General features: G+C 42.2%; 1 protein-coding gene across 1 annotated transcript in view; it reads right to left on the bottom strand.

The window, feature by feature from the left end:
* Positions 1-21,417, bottom strand: part of LOC138675535 (A disintegrin and metalloproteinase with thrombospondin motifs 2-like) — a 705,150-nt gene that overhangs the window by 200,548 nt on the left and 483,185 nt on the right. The window contains exons 12-13 of the mRNA XM_069763862.1: positions 13,978-14,153; positions 3,535-3,668 (exon numbers count right to left, since the gene is read on the bottom strand). Coding sequence (XP_069619963.1) covers positions 3,535-3,668; positions 13,978-14,153 — 310 coding nt within the window. The remainder of the gene's footprint in view (positions 1-3,534; positions 3,669-13,977; positions 14,154-21,417) is intronic.

The raw sequence follows: 21,417 nt of genomic DNA, 5'->3' as shown, positions 1-21,417 counted from the left end.
GCCCTTAACCGAGAAGGGCCAGTTCTAAGAAGGAGGTGTCGAGACCAGTCTACAGTCTGATGTTTGAAAAAGTTAATGGTGTTTATTATGTCTTGTCTCTGCACTAACGTTTCTTTTAAGGTCCAACATGGTCAGGGACATCCATGATTCAAAGGGAAAGATGGACTCAGACAACATGGGACGGAAGGTATTGCAACCAGAAACATTGCTAGAGGTGAGGAAGATCCGCAAGGGCAAGGAAAGCCAGAGAGGGGGATATGCCACCTATACTGAGAACCAGGACTGAAGTTTTGTCGGACAACTCATTGGGCCTTATCCTTTGCATCTTCTTGCAAATACTGTCATTCACAAAGTAAAAGTTTGGTGTTTATGAACCAAGTGTCTCCTGGATTAATTGCTGTCATGGTTCCAGAACAAGGATTCCTGGAGTCAGAAGAAGTCTGCAGGCCAGAAGTAAGTGGAAAGCACCACATACTTAGCAGCACACCAGGACTGAGACAGACCTAGTCTGTAGGATGCTAGAGAGAGTGGGGACCGAAGCTCGCCGACGACTACCTCGCTTGGGCATCTTACAACTGTATCAAAAATGTTTTGTCAAAGCCAAATACCAGGAACTGCAGCACCAAAAACGTGATAAAAATAATCGCATACAAAATCGCTATGAAAAAAAGCAAGTAATCAAACTTCATTGCTGCAAAAAATGTTGCAGAAAATCTACAACCTCAAAAACTCACCAAAAAGCTCTTTGTGGGAATGTGGCCTTCAGAGTCATTGATTTCATAGTGATACATGTCATATTAAGGCTATAGGGCCAACTCATCAAGACTGGTGCTCTACGCCAGTCTTGCTGGAGTAGAAAGTGCGCAAAACCTTGGCGAGAGTGGCGTGAACCTTGGTGCACTGTGCCAGAAATACTACTCTAGGCTGGAGCTGGAGTATATCTGGCGCATAACAAGCTGAAACTTTTTAAAAAGGTGGGGTATGGCCCCAGCTATGCCAATTTTGGCAATGCTGAGTCACACGGAGGTGACATTGCTAACAAAGTCGCAACATTTTTTGCCCAGTTTCAAGTTGCGCAAAAATTTTGCTATTTTTCAAAGCTTTTATGACAGTTTCTGGCATGAAAGTTTTGCTGAATCGACCCCTATGTGCATAATTTGGCAAAATATACATTTAATATAAAGGCAAGTGTACACACCCTGTTAAGATATCAGGATTTAGACATGCACAAAAATCATATCAAGAAGAATCATTTCAGAACTTTTTCTACCCTTAATGTCACCTATAATCTGTACAAATCAATTGAGAAACAAGCTGAAATCTTATTGAGGGGAAACAAAATAACAAAACTAAAAGAAGCCAATCACATTTATAGCCATGTTAAATAGCAGTCAGTATAGAACTGACATCATTTACAGGGATTCTGACTATCCCCATATAAAGTTTAGTTGTTCTAAAACGATTTTCCGGACATTTTCTTAGTTTCATTTTACTGCAAAAACCATGGTCCATAAACAAGCTTGCAACACAGCCAATTTTATTATTGAAAGTTATCAGTCAGGAAAAGGGCACAAAAACATCCCCACGACATTAGATATACTATGGAGCATAGTGAAGATAGGAATCAAGAAGTGGCTTAATAAGGCACAACAGTGACTTTACCTAAAACTCGACATCCCTCAAAAATTGATGAAAGGACAAGAAGAAAATTGGTCTTTAAGCTGCCAAGAGGACTACAGCAATATTAAAAGACTTGCAAGAATTTATGGCAAGTACTAGTAGTCTATCGCATGTGGCAACAATCTACCTCTTTCTTCATGTTTCTGATCTGTGAGTTAACATAGCAAGATGGAAGTCTTTTCTTACAAAGAAAAACATAGAATTCCAGCTATGGTTTACCAAAACCTACATCAAGTCTGCCAAAAAGCATGTGGAAAAATGTACTATAGTTAGTTGAACATTTAAACCATAATTCCAAAAGGTATGATTGGTGCAAAGCCAACACTGCACATCATCAAAAGAACACCTTACCCACTGTGAAGCACGGTGGAGGCAGAAAGGAGAAAATTGCCAGTCTTGATGAATTGGAGCCTATAGATCCAAATTTATAAAAACAATTCTATCTTTAATCATATTTCCAGGGCCTGATTCATTATTAAATTAGATCCCTTTTGGATTGATTTCTAGTAGTTTTTATTTGAGCCTTATTCCCTGTGGCTTTTTAAAAGTATATTTTATGAGTATGTGCCCAGGATCGGCAATTGCTGCGTATTTATGCAGCGTCAAAACTAAAGTGGCCATATATTACAGCATACTGCATGTGATTTCTAGAAATCTCATATCCACTATGCATGCATGTGCACCTGCGGATCACCCACAGAAACTGACATGCGGCGCATCCTTCAACACCGCAGCATGTTCATTTCTGTTGCAGAGACGCTAGTCTCTGCAATGGAAATTTAATTAATAGAATGTATTGAATGTGGCAAATCCGCATGGTTCAGTGAACACGTGTATTTACCTGCGCACAATAGAAGCCAGCTGTGTCCAAAGTGCTGCTACTTTCAGGGAACTAGCCTAATTGTATTCTCCAAAGTGGGCGAGTTTTGAGATTTCTAAATATTTTCTGCTGATTCATTAATTTCGAATTTTTTGAGTTGTTAAATTTTGGCCCAAAAAGTATTCCAGTTTCTCCTTGGAGTGATTTTATGTATGCCAAATATTTTGGCGCAATGTTTAAGTGAAACATACGACTTATTGTGTTGCCGCCAAACAGGTTAAAGACAAAAGTAAAATTTTTATTTTATTTTGAGCAGAATTTTCAGTACCACTTGAGCCATTCTGAAGCGCTTGGCATAAAAAGAAACTAAAGAAAATAAAAAAGCAAATGATGAACTGGATCCTCAGTATATTGAAACATACATTTTGGGGTTTTATAGTGTTTTTTGGCAGTTGCTTTTTATAATTATGTTATTTAATTTGCAAAATACTAAAAATATGATCCCTGCCTCACATTGCCCCTCGCATTCTGCCCCACAGTTGCTCAGACAAGACGGACTACAAGCTCACGTTGGTAAGATACACCTTTTACTGTACGCTATGAAGAGCAAGAGTTAAAGAAAAACAGTCACAGGGAGACCCAGAAAGATAATGCTGAGATTGCTAAGTGTTTTACATCACCTTAGAGCTGGATACACATCTACACAGCCCAATACTCTTGTATAATTTCCTTTAAGCCCATGCTGCTTCTAACTGTGTACTAACTATGGAAATAAACACATTAATCCCTCTGTGGGCAGTACTTTTTATAGGAGGCATAATATCAGTTAGTGTCCTCCCCTAGCTCAGAATCAATTCCAAAGTAAGATATAGAACCTACAGATGGGAAAGCTGATAAAAGTGCAGGATACAAGCCCTACATGACCTACAATGGTGTTATTCTCTATGTATACACACCACAGTTGTTTGTAGACAGAATATGCTACTTTAGTGGTTAAAATACAAGATTTCAACAATTTGAAATTTAATACTTACCAGACAATCCCCTCGAACACAGACATTATGAGAATCTTTATACGAGCATCGTGTTCCATCATGTGCTAGTCTTTTCATATACACCACATCTCCAGTTTTTTTTGACTGACAGTAAAGATGACATCTTTCTTTTTCTGAAAGAAAAATAGAAAACTATTGCTTACTTAATTCAACACCGTTTTCAGGGGTAGAGCAGTCCACACCCTTACAAATGTAGAGTTGTAATGGCATTCTGGAGTTTTGTCAACAGACATTGAACCTGCCTGACATGGGATTATTTTTTTTTTAGGATTGTTGGCAATTATTTTCTTTTTTTTTGGTCAGGGAATGGAGAGAGATAGGTTATTAGGCAGATTGGTTTAGCTGTACTATCGCTTATGTCCAAAGCATATGCTTAATACATTTTTGATCTGTTCATATTTCTTTTTATGTACATTGTATATGATAATGCATCCACTTCGTGTAACTACACAATATATCCACTACATGCTACTACATAATACATTCACTACATATTACTATGTAATACATCCACTACATGCTACTACATAATGCATCCACTACGTGCTACAACGTGATACATCCACTACTTGTTACTACATAATGTATTCACTAGGTGCTATTACATAATACATCCACTACATGCTACTACATAATACATCCAACTACATGCTACTACATAATACATCCGCTACATAGTACTACATAATACATCCATTACATGCTACTACAGTTATATGAAATAGTTTGGGCACCCCTATTAATCTTAAGCTTAATGTTTTATAAAAATTGTTTTTTTTGCAACAGCAATTTCAGTTTCATATATCTAATAACTGTTGGACACAGTAATGTTTCTGCCTTGAAATGAGGTTTATTGTACTAACAGAAAATGTGCAATCTGCATTCAAACAAAAATTTGACAGGTGCATAAGTATGGGTACCCCACCAGAAAAGTGACATTAATATTTAGTAGATCCTCCTTTTGTAAAAATAACAGCCTCTAGTCGCTTCCTGTAGCTTTTAATGAGTTCCTGGATCCTGGATGAAGGTATTTTTTTACCATTCCTCTTTACAAAACAATTCCAGTTCAGTTAAGTTTGATGGTCGCCGAGCATGGACAGCCCTCTTCAAATGATCCCACAGATGTTCAATGATATTCAGGTCTGGGGACTGGGATGGCCATTCCATAACAGTGTAATTGTTCCTCTGCATGAATGCCTGAGTAGATTTGGAGCGGTGTTTTGGACCATTGTCTTGCTGAAAGATCCATCCCCTGGGTAGCTTCAACTTTGTCACCGATTCATGAACATTATTGTGAAGAATCTGCTGATACTGAGAGAAATCCATGCGTCCCTCAACTTTAACAAGATTCCCGGTGCCGGCTTTGGCCACACAGCCCAAAAAAGCATGATGGAACCTCCACCAAATTTTACTGTGGGTAGAAAGTGTTTTTTTTGGAATGCTGTGTTTTTTGGCCGCCATGCATAACGCCTTTTTGTATGACCAAACAACTCAATCTTGGTTTCATCAGTCCACATGACCTTCTTCCAAAAAGAAATTGGCTTCCCCAAATGTGCTTTTGCATACCTCAGCCGACTCCGTTTGTGGCGTGCTTGCAGAAACGGCTTCTTTCCCATCACTCTCCCATACAGCTTCTCCTTGTGCAAAGTGCGTTGTATAGTTGACCGATGCACAGTGACACCATTTGCAGCAAGTTGAAGCTGCAGCTCTCTGGAGGTGGTCTGAGGATTGTCCTTGACTGCTCTCACCATTCTTCTTCTCTGCCTTTCTGATGTTTTTCTTGTCCTGCCACTTCTGGCCTTAACAAGAACTGTACCTGTGTTCTTCCATTTCCTTACTATGTTCCTCACAGTGGAAATTGACAGGTTAAATCTCTGAGACAGCTTTTTGTAGACTACCCCTGAACAACTATGTTGAATAATCTTTGTTTTCAGATCATTAGACAGTTGTTTTGAGGAGCCCTTGATGCCGCTCTTCAGAGGGGATTCAAACAGGAGAAGAACTTGCAAGTGGCCACTTTAAGTAGCTTTTCTCATGATTGCATACACCTGGCTATGAACTTGAAAGCTCAATGAGGTTAGAAAACCAAAAAAAAGTGCTTTAGTAAGTCAGTAAAAAGTAGGTAGGAGTATTTAAAACAAGAAAATGATAGGGGTGCCCATACTTATGCACCTGTCAAATTTTGTTTGAATGCAGATTGCATATTTTCTGTTAGTACAATAAACCTCATTTCAAGGCAGAAACATTACTGTGTCCAACAGTTATTAGATATATGAAGCTGAAATAGCTGTTGCAAAAAAACTATTTTTATAAAACACTAAGTTTAAGATTAATAGGGATGCCCAAACTTTTTCATATAACTGTACATTATACATTCACTAGGTGCTACAACATAATACATCCACTACATGCTAATGCATAATACATCAACTCCATGATACTACATAATACATTCACTACATGGTACTACATAATACATCCACTACGTGCTACTACATAATACATCCACTACATGTTACTACATAATACATTCACTAGGTGCTACTACATAATACATCCACTACATGCTACTACATAATATATTCACTACATGCTACTAGATAATACATCAACTACATGCTACTACATAATATATGCACTACATAATACATCAACTACATGCTACTACATGTAACAGCCCTGCTGGCATCACTGCATGGCCTCCCATCCCCCACCTGCATTACATTCAAACTCACTTCTCTGGGCCATCTTGTGGCTTCTCTCTGCTGCCAGCTCCATGCTGTGTGCCTCATGTCTGCTGCTTGCTCTGTGCATGCTCTGTCTGTGTGCATAGGGGAGCAGTGCTGGCAACGCCTGTGTCTTATTGAGACTGTGTGAACCTTGCTAAGGTGTCCCTGGCCAATCGCCATGAGGCTTCCTGTATTTAAGACATCCCCACCCATTGGTGGGGGCCTGTGCAACTTACTCCCTCAGTCAGCTCTTAGCTGCTGAGGTGCAAGGCCCTGTCTCTTTTACTCTTGTGTCCGTCACCCAGGGGGACATTGTACCCTGGCCTATGTCCTTGTGTAGCCACCCAGCGGGGCTTTGTACCCTAGCCAATGTCCGCCACCCAGAGGGGCGCCGTACCCTGACTTGTGTCCATGTCTCTGTGCCTTGTCATGTTCCTGACTTTGTCTTAGCCTAGTCCTGTTCCTGTGTCATTTATATCCCTGTCTTGGTTTGCTTTCTCTGCTGTGCGTACTCTGTGTCTTGCTTTGCTCTGCTCTGTACTCTGTCTTGCTTTGCTCTGCTTTCGGCTCCGCTCTCTGCGATCTTGCTTTGCTCCTTGCTCTGCATTCTGTGACCTTGCTCTGCACTCTGTGGTTTTGCTCTCGGCTTTGCACTCTGCGTCTTGCTCTGCACTCTGACTTTGCTTTGCTCTCAGCTCTACACTCAGCTCTTCTCTCTGTAGCTTTACTCTGCACTCTGTAGCTTTACTCTGCACTTTGCTCTGTACTCTGACTTTGCTCTGCTCCCAGCTCTGCACTCTGCAGCTCCGCTCAGCTCTCTCTGCGGCTCCACTTCTTATGGTTCTACCTTGCTCCGCTTCTTGCAGTTCTACCTGGATCCGCTCCTTGCGGTTCTACTTCTCCTGCTCTTGGCTTCGCCTCCTGCGTTTCTGCACTTGGCTCTGCCTCCATCTCTTGGCTCCGCCTACAGCGTTTCTGCACTTGGCTCCGCCTCCTGCATTTGGCTCCACCTCCTGCTCTTGGCTCCGCCTCCTGTGTTTCTGTGCTTGGCTCTGCCTCCTGCTCTTGGCTCCGCTTTCTGCGTTTCTGTGCCTGGCTCCGCCTCCTACATTTCTGTTCTTGGCTCTAGCTCTTGTGCTTCCGCTTTGCATCCGCTCTTGTGGTCTTTCTCTACCTATTCATTAGTCATCCTGTCTGAACAGGTTCTTACCTGTTTTACATACCTGCCTGCAGACCGGTCCCTACCGGTTCTTCCAGTGTACCAGCCTTGTCCGCCTGTCCTGCCAAAGAGCCACCCGTACTTGCCTGCCAGAGAGCCAGCCGTGCCCACCTGTCAGTGTCACTGTAGTACCCGTACCTACCTGCCAGAGAGCCAGCCTTGCCAGCCTGCCAGTGTCTCTGTTGTACCAGTCCGCCTGCCTGTGTCCCAGCCATGCCCGCCTATCTGCCAGAGTGACAACCGTGCCCGCTTGCCTGTCTATGTTCCGTTCCCCAGTGGGATCAGCAGCCACAGCCAGACACCACCCTGGAGTGGTACCTGGTAGCTTCCTGCCACACAAGTCTGACCTCACCATCAGAGGCTCCAGCGAAGACCTAGGAAGCTACTTAGTTACGCCCCTTCCAGGGTAGTCTGGTCTGTGGTCCAGTGGGGCCACACCCCCGCACGCCCGCACCAACCAGTTTGGGCGCGAGCGTGACACTACATAATACATCCACTCCGTGCTACTATATAATACAGTACATCAACTACGTGCTACTACATAAGGCTGGGTTCACACTGCGTTCAGTGTCTCTGTTAAACGGACTACGTTACACCGCGGCATAACGCGGTGTAACGTAGTCCGTTAATGCCGCCATTGAATGCAATGTTGGACACATCGCTGGTGCACGCCCACAATGGGCGTGCGCTAGCGATGTGCCGTCGGCACTTGCGTTAGCGCAGTCCGTTTAATGTATGCGTTGAACGGACTGCCCTAATGCAATGTGAACCTAGCCTAATACATCCACTACATGCTACTACATAATATATTCACTACATGCTGGTACATAGTACATCCACTACGTGCTACTGCATAATACATCCACTACATGCTACTAAATAATACATCCACTACATGCTACTACATAATACATCCACTACATGCTACTACATAATACATCCACTACATGCTGATACATAGTACATCAACTACATGCTACTACATAATACAGTCAGTACATGCTACTACATAATACATTCACTAGGTGCTACTACATAATACATCCACTACATGCTAGTACATAGTATATCCACTGCATAATTCATCCATTACATGCTACTAGATAATACATCCACTAAATGCTACTACATAATACATCAACTACGTGCTACTAAACTGTACTTCCACTACATGCTACTACATAATACATCCACTACATATTACTACATAATACATCAACTACATATTACTACGTAATACATCCATTATATATTACTACGTAATACATCCACTACATATTACTACGTAATACATCCACTACATATTACTACGTAATACATCCACTATATATTACTACGTAATACATCCACTACATGCTACTATATAATACATCCACTAGATGCACCTACATAATACATCCACTACATGCAACTACATAATACATCTACTACATATTACTAAAAAATACATCCACTACAAGCTACTACATAATACATCCAATACATGCTACTACATAATACATCCATTACATGCTACTACATAATACATCCACTACATGCTACTACATAATACATTCACTAGATGCTACTACATAATACATCTACAATGTGCTACTATATAATACTTCCACTACATAATACATCCACTACATGCAACTGCAGCTCCCCAGGGTCCTGGTCATTGCAGTAATATCATTCTCCTCTAGGGGAGAGTGGTGTTAGGTTTGGAGGCAAAGAAGGACAACTGCATCCAGGTATCACAAACATGCAACATATTTCACACTCCAGGCCACCAGGGGAAGCTCTTGCTCCTATTTATTAGGTCACTCCCCACACTTAGGTAAAACTGGTGACCTGTAGGGAAAGTTAGTGAGTTGCTGGCTGAGCTTCGCTCAGGTAGTTGGTCCCTGACAGGGGTGGGATCCTGTCAGAGATTGAGGAAGAAGGACACGGAGCTGTGCATGCCCTGAGAGCTGCAGCTTCCAGAAAGAGACATTGAAGGAGAACTGTATTGCAGAGAGGGTGAAAGAAGTCATTGCAAAGGAGTGGATACCAGGAGGGGATCAGCCCTACACAGGCTGCCTCCTTATGAGGTGCAGGATCCCGGTAGCCGGAACACCGAGGGAGCAACAATCCTTTATGCCTTGCTCCAGAGACCGGCAGGACAGCTAATTTCACATTGCCTGCCCGCCCTACACCCAGGAGACAAGGTGGCACCCCTTAGAGGCTGGGGCATGATAGAGTCCCTGTAAAACGCCTCAAGCCACCGGTCATACGGGTTTGTCCTATGCTATCCGGGGGACAGAGAGAGAGAGACATAACATCTATAACATCTGTGAGGACCTTATGAGAAGCTTAGCAGTAAAGAACTACAACACCCCAGCAATAGAGGAAGGCTACTGATTTCTACCTGGACAAGGGAACTCTGGACTTGCCTCCAAACCGGCCGGACTGTCTGCCCTGTGATCTTGTGCTCTGGACTGTGGATGCTGAAGTCTTCAGTAATGGTAAAGAGAATGCAACCTTGTGTCCTCGTTCTTCACTGCGCCTCTCACCATCCACCATCTACACACTGGGAACCCCTGGGGACATACTTCTCCTGTGGGAAGGTTTACCATCTAGCTGCCATAACATCACCCAAGTGGACCCCTTAAAGCAGCGTCGGTCACCCTGACCGAATACCACAGGTGGCATCACGAACATTTCCCCTTTAAAGACCTTTCCCTTTTACACGGACGTCCCAGGGCCACGGCCCGGTCAGCCACCGTAACATCCCCCTGTGAACCGAAGGACTCGGTACCAAGTACCCCGCTGCTCTTGGGGGCACTCCACAACTACATAATACATCTACGGCATATTACTAAATATTACTAAAAAATACATCCACAACATAATACATCCACTACGAGCTAATACATAATGCATACACTACGCGCTACTACATAATACATCCACTACGAGCTACTACATAATACATACACTACGTGCTACTACATAATACATCCACTACGAGCTACTACATAATACACACACTAAGTGCGACTACATAATACATCCACTACATGCTACTAGATAATACATTCACTACGTGCTACTACATAATACATCAACTACATGCTACTTTACCACTGTATGTGATATTTACAAAGCTTTTGTTTTCCTTTCTTCCATTTTTTCTTCTCTACATTCATTACTTTTAGAAAGGTTAACAAATGTTTCCAAATGCACAATAAATTTCTGATATTACACCTATCCATAATATGAAAAGGATTTGATCACTTAATCAAGGTACTCTGCAGACTTTTCATTTTGAACAGGAAGATTTATTTTATCCAGTAGGTAACCTTAACTTTTTTTTAAAACCTCTTTCCTGATACAGCCATTTTTTTCGTGTGTTTTCATATTTTTCTCCCATTTTTTCAAGAGCTATATCTTTTAGATTTTTCCTTCGATACAGCTGTTTTTTTCTAGGATGAGTTCTGCTTTTCGATGGCACCATACTTTTTTTATACAATGTACCGTACTCAAAACAGGAAAAAACTTCCAAGTGCTGTGAATTTGCCAGAACAAAGAAAAAGCAATTCTGACCTTATTTTTTTGGTTTCATTTTTACAGCGTTCATAGTATTGTGAAATCGACGTCTGGGTCAGTACGATTACAGCAATACTCAGGTTTTTTTTTTTTTCATTTTAGTGGAGTGGTAAAAATAATAATTTGTGAAAAACAGTGTTTTTGTTTTAGTAGTGATTTTTCAAGACCAGCGACTTTTTATTTTGCCATCAATAGAGCTGCATGAGGGCTTTTTTCTGCAGTACAAGCTGATATTATACAATTTTGGAATATATAAGATGTTTTTATTGTGACCCGTAGAAGCGCCAGATAGGTGCGAAACGGCCGTTGTCTGGACCTACACACTCTTTTGTATGTACACCCCCGAGCCGTGAAGATTTTATCATGATGGAATAAAGATTTACCAGTTTTAGAAGATCGGTGAGTGCTGCCATTTTCCTTTGCCTGCGAGATGTATCTGCATTTTTTTTCGTACAAGCACCCGAGATCGAGTGGCCAGCTTCAGCTGCAATTTGGTGAGTTTGGCTAATGAGTACTCTGGTAGTGCGGTCAGCTGTTTTCTTGTTGAATGACATTAAATTAATTTTATATGTACAGACATTGTATTACTGTCGTAATTTTATCAGACTTGTTCGATCATTTATATTACTTTCGTCTGTCATTGCTGAGGGGCCAATGAGTGGGAGAAACGGCAGGGGCCATACGCTGTGAAAGCCACTCGGCCCACTCCAAACACCTGCTCCTGGTATATTATATATAGGATATTAAAGATGGTATTTATTTTATCACATTCATCACAAAAACTGAAAAGTGGGGCGTGAAATATTATTTGGCCCCTTTAACTTAATACTTTGTTGCTCCACCTTTTTCTGCGATTACAGCTGCAAAGTCACTTGGGGTATGTATCAGTTTTGTAAATGATAGACTGAAATTCTTGCCCATTCTTCCTTGGCAAAGAGCTTGGCCTCAGTGAGGTTTGATGGAGATTGTTTGTGAACAGCAGTTTTCAGCTCTTTCCACAGATTCTCGATTGGATTGAGGTGTGGACTTTGACTTGGCCATTCTAACACCTGGATATGTTTATTTGTGAACCATTCCATTGTATAGTTTGCTTCATGTTTGGATCATTGTCTTGTTGGAATACAAATCTCCAACACAGTCTCAGGTCTTTTGCAGTTTCCAACAGGTTTTCTTCAAGAATGGTCCTGTATTTGGCTCCATCCATCTTCCCATCATCTTTAACCATCTTCCCTGTCCCTGCTGAAGAAAAGCAGGCCCAAACCATGGTACTGACACCACCATGTTTGACAGTGGGGATGGTGTGTTCAGGGTGATGAGCTGTGTTGCCTTTACGCCAAACATATCGTTTGGCATTGTTGGCAAAAAGTTAAATTTTGGTTTCATCTGACCAGAGCATCTTCTTCCACATGTTTGGTGTGTCTCCCATGTGGCTTGTTGCAATCTTTAAACAACACTTTTTATGGATACCTTTGAGAAATGGCTTTCTTCTTGCCACTCTTCCATAAAGGCCAGATTTATGCAGTGTAAGACTGATTGTTGTCCTATGGACAGACTGTCCCACCTCAGCTGTAGATCTCTTCAGTTCATCCAGATTGATCATGGGCCTCTTGGCTGCATCTCTGATCAGCCTTCTCCTTGTTTGAGATGAAAGTTTAGAGGGAGGGCCGGATCTTGGTAGATTTGCAGTGGTATGATACTCCTTCCATTTCAATATGATCGCTTGCACAGTGCTCCTTGGGATGTTTAAAGTTTTGGAAATCATTTTGTATCCAAATCCAGCTTTAAACTTCTCCACAACAGTATCACTGACCTGCCTATTGTGTTCAATGGTCTTCATGATGCTCTCTGTGCTTCAAACAGAACCCTGAGACTATCACACAGAGCAGGTGCATTTATACGGAGACTTGATTACACACAGGTGGATTATATTTATCATCATTAGGTATTTAGGACAACATCGGATCATTCAGAGATCCACAATGAACTTCTGGAGTGAGTTTGCTGCACTGAAAGTAAAGGAGCTGAATAATGTTGAACCGCTCCACTTTTCAGTTTTTGAATTTCCACAAAAATTTAAAATAACCAATACATTTCCTTCAACTTCACAATTGTGTTCCACTTGTTGTTGATTCTTCACACAAAATGTAAATTTGGTATCTTTATGTTTGAAGTATGATATGTGGGAAAAGGTTGAAAAGTTCAAAGGGGCCGAATACTTTCGCAAGGCACTGTATGTGGTCGACGACTTGCCTCTTTTGTTTTCATATTTATATACAATAAATTGTTCCTTTTTGGGTGCTGAAGATTTACTAATAAAAACGTTGTCTTGCCCCACAAAAAACTATCACAAGGCTCCATTGTCTGAAAAATGAAAATGCTACAGGTCTTGGGAAATAGCGACCCAACCAAGTATTTTTTGCAAATTTCTAATTTTGTTTTCACTACTAAAATGATTAAAAAAAAATTGGACATGTTAGAAAGCGTTGTAATTGAACTAATGAGGAAAATCATATTGGCAAGGTCATTTTATCACAAAATGTACACTGTAAAATAAATCCCCAAAAATAATTGCATTTTTTTCATAATTTCACCACACTTGGATTTTTTTCCCATTTTCCAGTATACTATGTGGTAAAATTAATGGTGTCATTCAAAAATACAACTTGTCCCGCAAAAAAACAAACCCTTGTACTAATAGAGTTATGGCTTTGCGAAGAAGGAAAGTAAAAAAATGGAAATTGGCTGTGGCATGAAGGGGTTAAACCCAAAACTTTTTTTGTTCATTTTAGGATAAGAATAAGGCAAAACAGGAATAATTTGACAGTTTTCCACTAATAAAGAAAGTCATACATTTACATTTGTCAGGAAGCCGTTGCAAAAAATGTTATTAAATACAAAATTTACCATCTGGATGTTCGTATGGAGTCCACTGATGTTTAGCGTTCTGATATTCAAAAAATGGGTCCCATTGTCTGCACTGTTCTTCTCTAAAGTCCTCCGAATCTTTCTTACACTCTTGCGTATGACAGAGCTGTAATTCATAGCTTGGTCCTGCACATGAACGACCTCCATTAGATGGGCTAAATATAAAACAGTATAAGTTTGAGCAACGCAGACCACATTATTCTAAGCAACAATTTTGTCAAATAAAGCAAAATATCAATGTCCCAATTTATAAAGGTATGTACAGCAGAGCTACACAAAAATTATGCAACTCTTGTCGTTTTTACGTCAGTCCCAACCATTTTGCCAAAGTGGGAAACTGGGTGGAAAATTCATCAAAATTTATGTCACTTGTGGTATACGTTATGCCACAAATGTATATCAGTCTCTGACTGGAGTAACATTTCCGGCAGAGGCACAAGTTATAGGATGCAACTAATTCATTAAGTATCATTAAGTATCTAATAAATCGAGATCTAAGTGTCCAACAGATGCATTTGTTTTTACATAAAGATCTAGCCTTTAACAATGACAAACTTACGATTTTCCAGAAGATAAGCCAGTCTGCTTAGGTGTACCAATGTAAAAGGCATGCACTTTTTATTTCTACATTAACCATCAATTACAGAAACTACAAGGCAAAACAATGAATCATTTGAATAATAAATACCATATTCACAGCCAATTGTTTTGGCCTTTGCAAAAGGTCAAACGTAACAAAAACAATTTTGAAATCTGGTTTATAGTTTCACATGGATTATGCTACGGATTAAATATTAAGTAAAATATTAAGCAAACATTTACAAGTATACCATATAAAAAGAGAAGAAAGTATGACGGCACAGGATAGATGGTTTTCGATAAACTTCAAGTGAGCAATTTACTGCAGCAATCAAAGTCTCTCCTGGCAATCGGACCAACGGTGGAATATAATCGCGCTGTGGTGCTCTACCAAACAGTAATTCGCATTGAACATCCAAAGAAAAAGAAAAGGTGGCACTCACCAAGCGATGTATTAAAAATCCTTTATTCTTCTATATATCGGAGTAAGGATATGCCTTTCGGGCTGCAGGTAAAACGAGAGGGTGCGGGGAGTGAACCGGATGACGGCCAATTTGCGCACTCTGTTTCCATAGCAGGGGAAGGGCTGGGCTATGGGTCCCGGTGGCCAAATGAGGCTGTCCTGCAGAGTGATGCACCACTACCGCTGCAACACTTTGCAGGACAGCCTCGTTTGGCCACCGGGACTCATACCCCAGTAATCCCCCTGCCTTGGAAACAGAGTGGCAGTAACTCAACTAACAAGAATTTAAGCCGCGCTCCCTCCGTTTTTTTCTCCACACAATCCAGGAGCAGCAACTATATTCTCCAGCCTATGGTTAAATTTAGCGATGTTTGAAAAAGACCAGGATTAGGTCAAAACGTTACTCGCTGCTTAACGTATTGTCATTCACCAATTTGGCATTATTTTGTTTGTGGTGTGATTTTTCTATACAAGAATTAAATGTTTCACTTTGCATCCACTTGAGTGCGGCTGATTAACTCCTTTTGATGATTTTTTGGATGATTCCGGTTCAGCCAGCACCTCTAATTTTTATGAGCTGGGTGCACCTTCCTCTTTCTCCTGATACATATTTTTGAGAGGGTGGCAGACAGGTGGAAACTGCCTTCTGAGAAATTGGCACAGGTCCTGGTGCGATATCTTACTGGGGAACCACAAAAAGCATATTATGACCTTGCCCTGCATGAAGCTAAGGAGTACAATAAGCTACAGATGGAGATTATGGCCTGTTTTGGCGTAACACTGGCAGTCTGAGTACAACGGTTCCAAATGTTCAAACGGCTATACCTGGCGCAAAATGGCTGCAGCCCAAGACCTGCTCTCCAGCACAGATGGTGGAAAGGGTGGTAGTGGACAAATTATCCACTCGCAATGGAAATCCATACAAAGCTGGGTTGCCCAAGGAGAGACAAAGAATGCAGATGACCTTATGAGCCTGGGGGAAATATACTTTGCTGCTGAAAACTCCATGAGCAGTAAAGGGAGCCTGAATTACCCTTTCAGGGATACTCAAAACAAGAGGCCCTAGTCACACTATCTTTTGGAGGTGTCGTGCCCTGGGTCATTTATCAGCCAATTGTCACCTGACTTTGGAGCCGATGGAGTGCAGCATGGGCTGGCATTACTCCTACGTTGCCTACCCTGCCTGGAGAGCTGTTCGTCATCCTGGCAAGAGGCCTCAGGTATTCCGGGTGACTGTGAATGGTGTCTTAGTGACAGAACTTCTGAACTCCGGGAACTTAGTGACTCTTGTAGGGGCCACACTACCACATGTGTAAGTCCCTGGGAAGGTTGTTTGTCATCAAGTGTATTCATGGAGACAAGAAATTTCCTGTGGCCCTGGTCGACATGTACCCAGACTGCTGGTACATGTCTCAAAAAGTGGGAGTGATCTAAAACCTGTCATATCCTATAATTGTCAGTGGTGATTTTCCTGTTTTGGGATTTGTGGGGGAAAGAGGTATTGCCTGGTAGCTCAACTGATAACCAGATCACAACTGAAGAAACCTCATGACATGCCACGGCTGACGAACATCCGTTATCAATACTGGTTGGAGACAAGGAAGAGGAAGCATCCACTGAAGCCAATGTCCCAAAGCTGGAGGTGTCCAGAGGAACTTTGGAAAAGCCAAACTCAGAGACTTTGGTAAAAATAATATACTAGGGGGGAAGTAAGGGTGCTAAATGTTGTTCCCCAGCAGCTAGAACCAGTGTTCAGGTTCCATGTTTAGCTAGGCATAATGATCAGTCATGTCAATAGACCAAGGTGACGGGCCAGGCAAAAGAGCGTCTCTTGAAGGTATGATCCAGGGAGTATACTCCATTGACTCAGGTGAAACAATTTAAACCTGGGGATCGTGTGCGGGAGTTGGTACCAATAGTGGGTAACAAATCCTTCACCAAGTGGCCAAAACTCCATGAAGTGTTGGAAAGGGTTGATGAAGGCCATTATAAAGTTTGCCAATCGAAGAAAAGGAAGCCACACCAGGCATGTCATATTGACTTGGTCATGCCTTGGCGGGATGGGGTTAATGGTTGGTTGGGTAAAGATGTCCAGCACCCAGATTTGGGCAGAGGGGGAGGGTATGTAGACAAACAATTGGCAGAATTCTGGATAGGAGACACTGAGAGGGTTAATACACTATTCAAAAAAATAAAGGGAACACTAAAATCCCACATCCTAGAAATCACTGAATTAAATATTCCAGTTGTAAATTTTTATTCATTACATAGTGGAATGTGTTGAGAACAATAAAACCTAAAAATGATTAACGTAAATCGCAACTAATATCCCACGGAGGTCTGCAGTTGGAATGATGCTCAAGATCAGTGTGGAAAATGGAGTTACAGGCTGATCCAACTTCAGTGGAAATGCATCAAAACAAGGAAATGATGCTCAGTAGTGTGTGTGGCCTCTACTTACCTGTATGACCTCCCTACAAACTGCTTGTGCTGTAGCAATTTCCACTGTAAAACACAACCATTTGTTTGCAGGGACAGTGGAGTTTATATTTTTGTGCATCGGCTCTGTAGCTTATTAGGCTGCCTTATAAGGCTCCCTGATAGCTGCATTGCTGTTTGCACGCCGCTGTGCAAACCAACTGCTTTTTTAAAAGCAAAAATCCTGTTGCTCCTTTCTGCACAGTTATCTTGTTTATTTGTCCACACTTTTGTGTGCAGTAGTCCTTTTTATTGCTGCCATACTTTTCCTGAGATCATTGTAGGGAGATTTAAATTATACTACAGTCCTTCTATTTTTTCATATATCTTCCAGCCACTTTCTGCCACTTAGATTGCGTTGTTTTATACACAGGACCTGAGTTTTGGGTCAGTCTCCCCCCAAAAAAGGGAGTTTCAAATTCTCACAAAGAAGTGGATCTACTGCAGTCCTGTTAGTTTGGTGTATGTCAGCCAGCCACTTTCTGCCACTTAGATTGCGTTGTTTTATACACAGGGCCTGAGTTTTGGGTCAGTCTCCCCCCCAAAAAAGGGAATTCTCACAAAGTGGATCTACTGCAGTTCTGTTAGTTTGGTGTATGTCAGCCAGCCACTATCTGCCACTTAGATTGCATTGTTATATACACTGGGCCTGAGTTTTGGGTCAGTCTCCCCCCAAAAAAGGGAGATTCAAATTCTCAACAAGATTATATACACCTTCTACCTTGTTTTACAGTACCATATAACTGTTGTTATTTTGGTTAGATTTTCTAAAAAATGAAAAAGTCTCGTGGAAGAGGCCGTGGGCGGTGGTTGCCAGCTGGTACTGATGGTGGTGGTGCATCTGGTGGTAGTGGCAAAAGCACAATAGCACCAAAGGCAGGAGGTGTTGAGCCAGCGTCATCGTCTGTCTACACAAGGCCTCGAAGGCTCCCTTATCTGGGAGTAGGAAAACAGCTTTTAAAGCCGGAGCAGCAGGAAAAAGTTTTGGCTTTCCTTGCTGACTCAGCCTCTAGCTCTTTCGCCTCCTCTTCAGAAAGTTCTAAATATAAAAGCAGAGAGTCGTCAATGGATGCTCCTGGTCAAGAACAAGATGTTTCCTTGTGTCCTTCACCCAAACCAAAAGTGAAGGATGCGTCAGGCGACACTACAGGTTACTCGTTGGAGCTCTTTACACATTGTTCTGTCTCCGCCATCTAATATTGTTACCCCGATTATCTGTTTGCGTAATTGCAGGTTTCTCAGTATGGATGTTCATATCTTTATTTGTTTTTAGTGCTTTGGCTCCCTCTAGCGGTCAGAGTTATGTTGGCAGTTCAATCTTGTTTTTGTATTATCCATGTCTGATTCTCCTCCTCCTTTGCAATGCATTATGGTAGCTCAGCCTCCATTTCCCTCCATTTTTCCTTTCACTTTCTTCGGTTTGCCTTCAAGGAAAGACGCTTCACTTCATCCCCCTTGCGATTGCATTGCCGGTATGTCTTTATGCTTCCTATAGATATTTCTGCTCTATATTAGCTTAGTTTAACCAGTTGTACTCCTAGTTTAGTCACTAGCTTTCTAAATGTTATGCATAATGTATATCATGTGTATTATGTATCTGTTCTATGCCATGCACTGATTCTATGTATATCATTGTTCACACTTTCACCGCATCAATATACCACTACGTTTAATAAAGCACAGACTCAACCACAGTCTCCTTATTGGACCTCCGGTATAGCGGTTTAGCTGACTGTATAACTAAGTATGAGCCTGCCTCATTTAGTGAGGACAGAACAGTGAAACGGCAGCCATCCAACTAGTGGGATTCAAGTCACCGGTTACTCAGAGACTAAATACAGCTACAGCAATCTCTGCACAGCCAAGCACTTTCCCAAGACACCATGTCTCACAAATCGCATAGGACAAGATCTGTTACTTCCGTCTCCTCAAAAACAACATCCAGCAGCAGCGCTGTCGCCATTGCCCGCGCAAATGCTGAAGCTGCCAAAATACGAGCGAGCTTTGCTGACCAAGAGATGCAACTTAAATTAGAAAAAGCACGCCTAGATGACGAAGAGAGAAGGTCGCGCTTAGAGAGAGCCAATCAAGAGAGAAGGTTGCAGTTAGAAAAAGCACGCATAGATGATGAGAGAGCCGATCAAGAGAGAAGGTTGCAGTTAGAAAAAGCACGCATAGATGATGAGAGAGCCGATCAAGGGAGAAGGTCGCAGTTAGAGAAGGCACGTGTGGATGCCGCCTTAGAAAGCCTAGCAGCAAAAAGGGAAGCTGCCGCAGCCCTCGCCAAAGCAGAATCGCTAGAAGCCGCGCAAAATCCCAAGCTGCATAGCCAAAGCAGTACGTCGAGTCTGGAGTTTCCACTGCAAGACTCACCACAACGCACATCTCAGTATGTTAATGACCTTCCTGATCCAAACTATAACCCTGAACCAGTACCAAAACCAGAATACGACACCTCCAGCGAAGTAAGCGAGAGTCGTCACGAGGCTCAGGACAGAATAAACTCGAAAATGTGAGGCAAAACAACTCTGCTAATGACTACCTTGCCCCTCATCAGGTAACCAACGTGGATCACCCTGCTGACGCACCGTACATCAGGCCGAAGCAATACGACACCGGCTGGCGCCACCATGAGGACACTAACAGGTACGAACGCACCTCACATCACTATCAGGGCGACCCATCACCAGTATACTCTGCTGACAACCGGTTCACGACAGAATTTGCCAAGTTCTTCACACGACGTGAACTGGTTGCCAAGGGACTCATGAAATTCACTGACCGAGCTGAAGGTTACAGAGCTTGGAAAGCTTCCTTCCAAAATGTCATTAGAGACTTGGGGCTGCAACACAGGGAAGAGATAGACCTGTTAGTCAAATACCTGGGAGAAGAGTCAGTCAAACACGCAGTAAGGATCAGAGACATTAATATAAATCACCCTGAGACTGGCCTCAAAGAGATCTGGAAAAGGCTGGATGAGTGTTACGGCTCAACAGAAGTAATAGAAAGAGCCTTGTTCAAAAGAATCGATGACTTTCCTAAAATATCTAACAAAGGTCTCCAGAAACTTAGAGAGTTAAGCGACTTGCTAAAGGAAGTCCAAGTTGCCAAATACGAGGACGACCTACAGGGACTTGCATTTCTTGACACAGCCAGAGGTGTTAACCCTATAGTCCAGAAGTTGCCCTACAATCTACAGGAGAGGTGGCTCACACATGGTTCCACGTACAAATACAAACACAGCGTTCCATTCCCTCCCTTCTCCGTTTTTGTAGACTTCATACACCAACAAGCGAGAATTAGAAACGATCCCAGCTTTGACTTTGCAATACCATATGCCACACCATCACCACCTGCAAATCCACGCAGAACATCTGTGGCAGTACACAAGACTTATGTTTCTTCTTCAGATTCTAATTACAGGTCTGCTGGCTGCTCCCAATCAGAGACAAAGGTGCAGGACCCGGACAAGCAGTGCCCACTTCATCAGAAGCCTCATCCTCTCCTGAAATGCAGAGCCTTCAGAGGAAAATCTATGCCAGATCGCAGAAGCTTCCTGAACGAAAACGGCATCTGCTACAAGTGCTGCTCGTCCACAGCTCATCTCGCCAAGGATTGCAAGGTCAGTGTAAAATGCACAGAATGTGGCACCACAGACCATAACACCGCTCTACACCCTGGCCCAGCTCCATGGAGTACACAAAATACGCCTGCTGACAGTGAGCATGGCGGGGAGGAAAGGAACACTGATAAAGCTACGCCAGAGATCACTTCACAATGCACCGAGGTCTGCAAAGGGACAATAGACAGTAGGTCCTGTTCAAAAATATGCCTCGTCAAAGTATACCCGAAGGGCCATAGAGACCAAGCTGTAAGACTGTATGCTATCTTAGATGACC

This window comes from Ranitomeya imitator, chromosome 4 (genome assembly GCF_032444005.1).
Source record: "Ranitomeya imitator isolate aRanImi1 chromosome 4, aRanImi1.pri, whole genome shotgun sequence".
In the NCBI taxonomy this organism is placed as follows: domain Eukaryota; kingdom Metazoa; phylum Chordata; class Amphibia; order Anura; family Dendrobatidae; genus Ranitomeya; species Ranitomeya imitator.
The sequence above is the reverse complement of the archived record's forward strand: the minus strand, read 5'-3'. Positions and strand labels throughout refer to the sequence as shown.